The 10279-nt window shown below is 48.2% G+C and overlaps 1 protein-coding gene across 1 annotated transcript; it reads left to right on the plus strand.

Annotated features, from left to right (window-relative positions):
* The first annotated feature begins 5923 nt into the window (after nt 1-5923).
* Nucleotides 5924-8223, plus strand: rxfp3.3b (relaxin family peptide receptor 3.3b). Its single transcript, XM_040133305.1, has one exon. It carries the CDS (start codon nt 6222-6224, stop codon nt 7425-7427), a length of 1206 nt encoding a protein of 401 aa, XP_039989239.1. The 5' UTR covers nt 5924-6221; the 3' UTR covers nt 7428-8223.
* The last annotated feature ends 2056 nt before the right edge of the window (nt 8224-10279 follow it).

The following is a 10279-nucleotide window of genomic DNA, read 5'->3' on the forward strand; positions in this document are numbered from 1 at the left end:
GCTCTGTATTGAATATTCAATATGCTCCACGTCCAACATCCAGTTCCTTTGTTGCTTTAGTGACCTGGCTTCCACAAAGGGATTATTAAGTTTCACTTCATCTTATCTCATATCAGAGGCTGTCTTTTAGGATGCGTGGGCGTGTTCCAAGACGAGACGCATGGCGTTGACCTGCAGCTGGGGCTCGTTTGAAGCGCGCTGCACTGCTCAAAGCCTCCCCTGATCTTCCGTAAGAGTCATTTTTAGTTTCAGCTTCACGCTGCCTCCTGTGCGAAGGTGACAGATTAAAGATGAGGTAATTAGTATGTACGCCCCGAGGGCTCCTTAATGCGGGAGTTTTTTTGTTCTTTCCTAGAATCTAATAAACTCACAGATGTCTTTTTTATGTCTCTGTGTCATTTGTGGGTTTGCTCAGTGGCGAGATGAGACGTTCAGATCAGTTCATGAATTTATGTGGATTCAAGTAGGAGCCTGTATGATGCTATTGAATGTAGAAATTTGCATATTTATTAAGCCTCTAATATATGCCATTAACTGAAAACATCGTGCTTTTACCTCTACGAGACCTTAAGAGCATGTTTTAAAACATCCAAATACAAATTTATGTTTTGAAATGTTTTTGGCACAAAAAAGTTCAATCACATTGTAAAAAAACATCTTAACCGTTTAATGGTCCCACCAAGAAAAAAACAAAGGAAAAATGATCATTCTGCATCTCTTAGTTCCTTAGTGCTAAAACACAGAAATGAATACACACCTCTGCGACAGTGTCAGAAGAAGTGAACATCTCAGGTATCATAAAAGGAGACTTCATGGCAGGGCTGCTGCGTTGGATAACATTAGACCGAGTGCCCTCGCACCCAGTCCCGCGGTTTTAGAATTCAATTTTATTTATAAATCAATTTAGAGAAATAAACAAACAAGACATACTGACAAACATATGGGTCTGAACAATGCTGAAACATAACGGCCCACGGTTGAACATAACTGCTGACCCCTGTCGTAACAGGTGGCAGGTTTACTCTATCCCTCCCACTTCCCTGCCTGAAGATGTGATCCCTCACCGGCTTCCCACTCGCAGACATGGCCAGTTCTGTTTGTTGGGATGCACGACCAAGCCAGAGGTGCTGCTAACAGAAATCAAACCCTGGGTCTCCGCAGTTGTGGATGGGAATTTTACCGCTTTGCCACCCCTGTGATTTAGGTCTCCCCGGAGCCCCCAGAGCAGTGGGGCTAAAAATGTCTAGTTTCACCTGAGGACGGTGCTGGAGAAAAGAACATTTGGCCACTGAAATCCGATGACATTATCGCCTCCGTGGTAATTTCATGGTAATCTGACCATCGCAACTATTAGCTATGACACTAGAGGTGGCTTGTCCAAAATGGAAAGGAATCGACCCCTGGGGACAGTTTATATCCACAAGAAACGTCAAAACAACCTGGCCAGTAGTTTTGACACATCTTGCTTGAGACCACAGTGCTGGAAAAACAGACCGATCATCAATCCAGGCTGGCTGCCAGCCAAAATATAAATCAGGAAACCCAGAGTTTGTCTGACTGTTGGTGAGTTGTGGTAAAAATATTCCCTAAATACAGCATTCTGACATGGATTGCTAAACTGTAACCACCAATGAGTCTCTGCAGACAACTTGCATTCATTCTGGAAGGCTGGTTTCAGATTGGTTTTAACGTATTAAACCGTGAAACATCGAGAAAGCCAGTGCATAATGATACATTATTAACACATAGATTACTCACTAGGCGCTGATTTAATTAGAGCTCTGCCCGCAGACATCAGGGGCTCCTCAGACGAAGGAATGATCTAACAATCTGGTAAAAAAAATTCAAAGCCGATGTGTCTGAGGACGCTTTTGTCCGTGAATGTGGCTGTTTCTCCTTCTGAACTTCAGCTGCTCTGTAATGCAGCTAACGCAGCCGTGGCGAAAACATGCTGAAATGGCGACGGTACGGTCGCCAGTGCTGGAGAAAGGGCAAAGAAACCCGCTGTCCGCCACCTGCTCAGCAGCAAACAGCAGGCAGACACAGTCAGACATTTGGCAGCTAGAGAACCAGATGTTCTTCTCAGGAGTTGGTGGAGACTAGTGGCTGGAAGTTCAAGGGTTTTGTTGCCACAGTATACCCAGCCCTCTAATTACTGCACACCTGTCAATCTTGCAAGTTTTTCGAGTTTTCAAGTATTAGACCTTGCGCACCTTTCAGACCACAAAACTTCAGCGCACACAGGATGCGCAGATATTTTGTGGAAGTAAAAGAAAAATTAATGGTTTATCCTTCGAATGTTTTTTCGTGCTTGCAGCCTGTTGCAGTTGCTCCTGTTCTTCAGCTACTGTTTTGAATGTTCTCATCGAAAACAACGCAACTGTTGCGCGGCAACTCAAAGGTCCCATTGTTTACACCAGGGACCAGCTGACTGCACTGAGGCCAGTAAATATGGTGACACCCTCGTAGAAATCAGGACTAGCGGCCCTAGTGAGGAACCGGAGGGACTTTCCGTGAGTCTAGCGTTGTGTGTTTCACAGAGACGAGGCTGCATGAAGAATCTCCAGATCTCATCGCAGCATCGGCGCTTTTCAGGCGGCTCGGTTGGACAGAAAAGGATCTTTTCTGCAGCCACGACACTGAACCGTTGGCCATACTACATATCCAGAGAGTTCTCACACGCCATCTCAGTTGTTGTTTACACTCACCCTTTAGTTACCCCCCGTGTTTGAAGTCAACCACTGTCGCCGCAAGACTCCAGAATCCGCGACCCAGTGCTTCTTCATCTAACTATCTATCTAGGGAGATAGATCGAGGATCCCCAGCTCCTCCTGTCTGCGTTGCCTCACTTGTAAGTTGCTTTGGATAAAGGCGTCTGCCAAACGAGTACACGTGACATTAACACCAGTTACCAGTTAGAGGTTTGCAAAGAAACATCTCAACAAGCCTGATGTGATTTAGAAACAAGTCCTGTGGACTGATGAAGTTAAAATAGAACTTTTTGGCCGCAGTGAGCAAAGGTATGTTAAACAAGGAGAAACAAGTCTGCAGAGTTTCATGAAAAGAACACCTGTCCAGCTGTAAAGCACAGGAGCGGATCGATCGTGCTTTGGGCTCGTGTCGCAGCCGGTGGCACAGGGAACATTTCACTGGTAGAGGGAAGAATGGATCCTGTTAAACACCAGCAGATTCTGGGAGCAAACATCACACTGTCGGTAAAAAAGCTGAAGATGAAGAGTGGAGATAATGATCCTAAACACACCTCAAAATCCACAATGGACTACCTCTAGTGGTGCACGCTGAAGGTCTGGCCCCGGCCCTCACAGTCCCCCGACCTAAACCTCACTGAAAATCTGTGGACGACCCTCAAAAGAGCAGGGCAGCCAAGACGGACCAAGAACCTCACAGAACTAGAAGCCGAAAATCCCCCAAACAGGACCTGAAGGACTCTTAGCTGCTTTAAAGAAAAGTGTTTACAAGCTGCCAGAGGGGGCGTTACTGAGCGCTGAGCATGCAGGGCGCCCAGACTTTTGTTTCAGGCCCTTTTCCTGTTCTTTATTTGTTATTTTGAAAGTGTAAAAGACGGAAACAAAAAAGTAATCTTTCTTGAAATATTGAAGAAATGTGTCACTTTTAACTTCATACCCTTTTCCCAACATGTTCCTCCAGCTTGAAACCCACAGGCCAGTTTTCCCTGCAGAGTTATAACTGGAGGAGATCAGTGAAGCCTGCTGGCACCAAGCAGCCGGATCAGAGAGTCGGACGATGGGAAAAATGCTGCCCTGGGCCATCTGGCTGCGGGACCACGGTCTCTGTGTGGTTTCATTAACTCACTGAACCTGCGTCAGATAAGTAATCCACTTATTCACTTCCTGAGTTAATGCTGTTAATGTATGACACTGCTGAATACTTCATTTATACTGGCCAGTCATTACACCCCCAGAGAAAGAGCTCGATTAGGCTCCGTGTTCATTTTAAATCGGCAGTTGTAACTTTTAGCCGAACTTTTTGTCCTCCCGACTGATTGTATTATGACTCAGATCACATTTTCCATCCCCTCTGCTGCCTGAGAAAATATTTTTGAAATATTTTTGACTCGCTGACATAATTGTTAGGTCCCTTTGTGCCCTTCATGTGGCAGTATTTTCATATCCTTTGCCAAATTAATTGTATGAATCCCTGGAAAATGTCCAACTTTTCACCATGTTTGTGAGTAAATGCTGCAGGCTGTTAAACTGAAGCTGGTACAGTCATGTCCGAGCACAGCAGATAGAGATGGATAGAGAGATGGATGGATGGATGGATGGATGGATGGATGGATGATAGATGGATGGAGAGAGAGAGATAGATGGATAGAGAGATAGATGGATGGATAGATGATAGATAGATAGAGAGAGAGAGAGATGGATGGATAGATGATAGATAGATGGATAGAGAGATAGATGGATGGGTAGATAGATGGATGGATAGATGATAGATGGATAGAGAAATAGATGGATGGGTAGATAGATGGATGGATAGATGATAGATGGATAGAGAAATAGATGGATGGGTAGATAGATGGATGGATGGATAGATGATAGATAGATAGATAGACAGATAGATCAATGGAGAGAGAGATAGATGGATGGGTAGATAGATGGATGATAGATAGATAGAGAGAGAGATAGATGGATAGAGATAGATAGATAGATAGATAGATAGATAGATAGATAGATAGATAGATGATAGATGGATGGAGAGAGAAATAGATGGATGGATGATAGATTGATGGATAGAGAGATAGATGATAGATGGATAGAGAGATAGATGGATGGATGATAGATGGATGGATAGAGAGATAGATGATAGATGGATAGAGAGATAAATGGATGGATAGAGAGATAGATGATAGATGGATAGAGAGATATACCTGTCTGTGTTTAGGGAAGGAATAGACAGGTACTTGGGAGCCACCTGACGAGGCTTAAGACTTGTCGTCTAGACAGCTGCTCTTTTCAAAGTCTGAGGATCGAAAGTTTGGGATTGAAATCAACAACACTGTTGAAGTCACAAGCCATGACCAAACTACGGAGTCTCACCACAGGGAAAACGCTACAGCTTTCTAATATGTCCTTAAACTAATTTACAACAAGGGAGTGACCTCTGGCACAGAGTCACACACTGGACTCACTATGCAAACAACGAACACCTTAGTCACAGGCTGCAACACCCACAGTTAAAAACCAAACATCTGAGACATCCAACCTTTGGTAGCTCACTGGACGATATGCAGACTGTCATTCGCTTCTTAGAAACAGTCAACGAAAGAATGTTCCATAAGAGTTTGTGAAGGCAGGAGGAGTATTGATCTAAACTTCAGATCTGAGTCCAGTGGTTCATTTACCTGAATAAACAGAGTAATACATACATATGTTTTACCCTTTGAATCAAGAATGAGTTTGGACTTGAATTAATAGTTGTGGAGGAAAAATAAAAACTCCTTCGCTGCTCATTGATTCTCTTCAAACCGGGTCCCAGGCAGATGATTGACAGGTTTCTCTCGCGGTCGGAGCACGTGATGGAGGCCTCCCGTTTATAGGACACAGAGGACTTGGTGTGAGGTGACTGTTGGGGGTGAAGGTGTGTGTGGGGGGGGCATGAACTTGTCCTCGGGGCCTTTAAATCCCTCTGACCGCCCCCCCCCCGTCCTCTGCTGCAGTTTCCTGTTTTCCTCGGTGCCTGTCTGTTGGTTTACGTGTCAGCAGGAGGAAAAAAAAATACCGGACCGATTTGCACCGAACTCGGTGGAGGGAGGGGCCACGGGCCGCGGGAGAGCCCATCACATCTCGGTGCGGATCCGGTTGAAGGGGCGGATCCTGGAACGTTTCTATCACCTCCCTTAATATCGCCTGCTCGCCATCCGACAGGAGCCGACTCGAGGGCAGCCGGATCCAGCCGAGTCCAGCTGCCCCCGCTTCAACCCCCTTTGGACAACCACGACCTGGACTCTGCGCAGACATCTCACCGAGGGACGTGCTCCGCTGAGAGCCATTGTGGTTTCGTCTTGACGTGACACGCCAGCCCCCTGCCAGGCACGCGCCTCCTCGGGCACCAGCGGGAGCATAAAGTCAGCCGCGCGCGCACGGGGCTCAGCAGTGAACCGGTGACCGGCTCCGGTTCGTTCAGAGTGGAGAACGCGCCGCGATGGAAACCTCTTTTCTCCGCCAGCGCAGGAGGTGATGCGCCCTGCCGGACTCGGGTCGGGTCTGCTGCCGGAGAGCATGGCGGAGCTCTGGAACCACAACACCACGTCCTCCTGGAACCGCTCGGCTGCGGGACAGAACCGGTTCAGCAGCCTGGACGACATCGACGTGCCGGCGGACGGCTCCCCGACCCTGCGCATCCTCATCTCCATCGTGTACTCGGTGGTGTGCGCCGCCGGGCTGGTCGGGAACCTGCTGGTGTTCTTCCTGATGAAAGTGCGCCGGGGCCGGAAGAAACGCTCCAGCATCAACCTGTTCATCCTCAACCTGGCCGTGACGGACTTCCAGTTCGTGCTGACCCTGCCCTTCTGGGCTGTGGACACGGCCCTGGACTTCAGCTGGCCCTTTGGGAACGCCATGTGCAAGATCATCCTCTCCGTGACGGTGATGAACATGTACGCCAGCGTGTTCTTCCTGACCGCCATGAGCGTCACCCGGTACTGGTCGGTGGCGTCGGCGCTGAAGGACCGGACCCGGCGGCGGGTGTGCCCGGTGCGCTGGGTGATCGCCGGGCTCTGGGTCTCTGCCACGGCGGCCTCCTTGCCCACTGCCGTCTTCTCCACGGTGAAGAGCGTGGCCGGTGAGAGGCTGTGCCTGCTGGGCTTCCCGGACGGCCAGTCGTGGCTGGCGCTGTACCACCTCCAGAAGATCCTGGTGGCCTTCGTGTTCCCCATGCTGATCGTCACCGTGTGCTACCTGCTGCTGCTGCGCTTCGTCCGCCTGCGCAGCATGAACAACAACCAGGTGAAGCGGAGGTCCCGGGTGACCCGCTCCGTCACCATCGTTGTCCTCTCCTTCTTCGTCTGTTGGATGCCCAATCACGCCATCACCTTCTGGGGCGTGCTGGTGAAATTCAACCTGGTCAACTGGGACAAGACCTACTACATGGTGCACACCTACGTGCACCCGGTGACCGTGTGCTTGGCGCACACCAACAGCTGCTTGAACCCGGTGCTGTACTGCCTGATGCGCCGGGAGTTCCGGAAGAAGATGAAGGACCTGTTCTGGAGGATTTCCTCGCCCACCGGGGCGAACACCTGCCGCCTGCGACCGTTCTCCGGGACGGTGAGAGCGGAGCCGGACGACACGCAGGTTGTGATCCCGCTGAACAACGTGGAGACGGAGAACTGCGGACTGTCTGTTTTAACGGAGCGGTGCGACACGGACACGCTGCAGAGGTGAAGCGGCCGTTGAGGGGGGAGACACAGGTCGCTGCCTCTCGCCGAAAAAACCTTTGAGTCCCGCTGACATCGACCTGACACTCCCGGACGAACCGCGAATCCCGGTGCTTTGCCTGGACTTTTCCTCGCAGTGAAGTTGTTCTTTGTTTCGCTACGCGTCGTGTTTCAGCTCGTTGCTTCCGGACAGCACCGTGCAAACTGCGCCAAATCCGACGCTGCTCGTGTAAAAACCGCAAAGCGCCGGACCAATCATCGCAGCTACGCGTGGCGTATTAGATGTTTTTGACTTTGCATCAAAGGGATTTTATATATATATATGTATATATGTTGTTTTTTAAAATTTAAAGATGTGAAACATAAGAGGAGAGAAACAACGAGTGTGCGTAATTTGCGCATCAGGGCGCGTTGCGTAAAACCACCCGGCTGCGTTTCTGGCTCAGCCGACTCCGCGGAGTCCGACTGGGAGCTCGCATGACAGTAATGCCGATGCTGTTCTGAGTTCTCTTTCTTTTCTTTCTCCTTAATGTAAACGGGGAACCGGCTCAGTGTCTCATCCAACGCAGCTTCGTTCTCTAAAGTGCGTTCTGTGCAGAGCAGAGAGTCCGGTCATGGTCCCGCGGGGGGGGGGGGTTCGGTCTGCTGCGGCTTCAAACATCCTTCTGTGGAGTGTCGTTGACGTTTGTTGTGGCTGGTGTGTAAAATGTACAAGCTTGACTAAGTGAATGTAAAAAAACAAACAACTGCCACCTTTAAAACACTGTTTGGAGAATAAAAGATTTCGCTTGTGTTGACGTGAATTCAAGTGTCAGTGCTTTGTGACTTTTGTGTTTGGATCCGGTAACAGGGTTCAGTCTGTCCGGCCGTGGATCGGATTCACCGGCCGAAGTGGAGGGACTGACGTGGAGTGTTTACGTGCCAGTGGCCTCGGGGCTGCAGGACTCCCCGAGCCGCAAAGATCATCCTAACAAGGAGTCTGATTAGAAGAGCTCAAGCTGAAGGTTTGTTATTTTAGAGTTTAAGCCGCATACTTCTCCTGGCGGCAGAGCACTCGCGGGGGCCTATTTTTGGAAACGTGGACGTCTCCAGTCGAAACAGATCAGAGATGTTTAAATGGAACCGTTTAAAGTTTACGTTTGGTTTGAGGGGTTGAGTTTCTTTTTCCATGCGGTGCGTCTGCCCGTTCGTGCTGACAGCACTTTCAACTAAGAGACGTCGATCAGAAAACATCACCCAGAACTTCGTTCGTGTCCTGAGCCTTAACAGGGAAGAACCGACCACTGTTACCGACGAACCTTTGACGTTCAACATTTGATGCCGGAGAAATAGTGAACAATGTTTGTGATAATATGTTAAAACCTAAATTAACGTCTTCAAAAGCCTAGAGATTTGAAATGAACCATCAAATCGCTCACAACCGAGAATCTGACACTGGGGATATTTGGTCGTTTTGCTTGACGACGTATTTGACGATTCATTGTTTGTCTATCAACTAATCAGTTGATCGACTAGTTATTTCAGCTGTGAAAAGCCTTGAGCCTGTTTTTAGTTGCTGCGAATCGGTGTTTTTCATGTAACTGGGACAAAAGGCAGCTGCGGTGTTGTCGGTCTCGGTTCCTTCTGGGGAGGTTTTACACGAGACGGATGCTGCTTTTCTGACCGAACCGAGCCGAACTCACGACTTCGGGCTCGTCTGCGGCAACGGGCTGCGAGGAGCCGTGTTTCTAGGTCTGGGTGTTTTAACGCAGGTTCACCTCCTGTCCATTGATCAGCCAATCAGAGTTCGGTAGGATAAACAGGCTTGGTCTTCACGTTCCTGCCGGAAACTCACTTTTACTTTTTGAAAATGACTTGACTTCTCCCAAGAGGAGTCGTAATATATGTACAAACAAAACAGGCACTGAAAGAAATTTGGGATTTTCTTAAAAAAGTAGTTTTTGTTTGATCATGAGCCTATTTTTAGTTATTACCAATTTGTATTTTCATCGAATTAGTGCAAAAATGCTGCAGTTATTCTCAGCTCTATATCACTTTGGGGAGTAAAGGTTATTATTTATTGTAAAACTAATTGGGAGCACAGCGGTCACAGTTCTGTCTGTTTTCTTTACTGACAAAGATCTACGCTTTGTGCAAATAGGCACCATTAGTCCTATGAGACCAAACGCAACGGTTGAAACGTTTGCAGTGTTAGGCTGCAAGCCGCCATGACCTCCAGATCCATTTTCTGGGACCAGGACAGCATTTTGCTTTTTGAACTAAAAACAGGGACATTTTATACAAATGTCCCAGGAGTCACTCTGCCCAGATCCGTTGAGGGGAATGAAGAGAAAATAGCTCTGTTTGACTCAAGGTCAAGACTTGTGAGTGGATTTCTAATTTATTTTTTACTGGTATAATTTAAGCTTGATGAGCTAAAAGGACTGGGAATAAGTATCCGGATCATAGCTACAAAAACAACATTATTCATAAAGCACAAATCAAATGCAATGTCGCAAAGTGCTTCACATAAAAAGACAAAGGAGAAACAGATGAATGAAAGCAGGAGGGAACAAAGAGCAGCACGAGCTGCACACCGTGTAAAGACAGTCCAGCCCATAAACACTGCGGCGGACTGGACTTTGCTCCTTCTCACACGAGCCTGGAGAGGTGACTGCTTCAACCTTTCATCACATAGAGCAGCAAATGGCCCAGAAGCGAGGAAATTAGGGGTCTGTCAAAACACACACACACACACACACACACAGGGCCGTGTAGTGGGTGCGATGAGGTCAGCCTTGTTCCCTGGCAGCGTCTGGTGTTTCAGCTTCAGATTGAACAGACAGAGTCTGAACGGGAGCCTTGTTGTTTAAGAGGCAG

The sequence above is a fragment of the Xiphias gladius genome, chromosome 8, assembly GCF_016859285.1.
Source record: "Xiphias gladius isolate SHS-SW01 ecotype Sanya breed wild chromosome 8, ASM1685928v1, whole genome shotgun sequence".
In the NCBI taxonomy this organism is placed as follows: Eukaryota; Metazoa; Chordata; class Actinopteri; order Istiophoriformes; family Xiphiidae; genus Xiphias; species Xiphias gladius.

Bases quoted from the DNA above. Each gene is read 5' to 3' on its own strand.
- rxfp3.3b (XM_040133305.1), top strand. From the start codon at position 6,222: ATGCGCCCTGCCGGACTCGGGTCGGGTCTGCTGCCGGAGAGCATGGCG.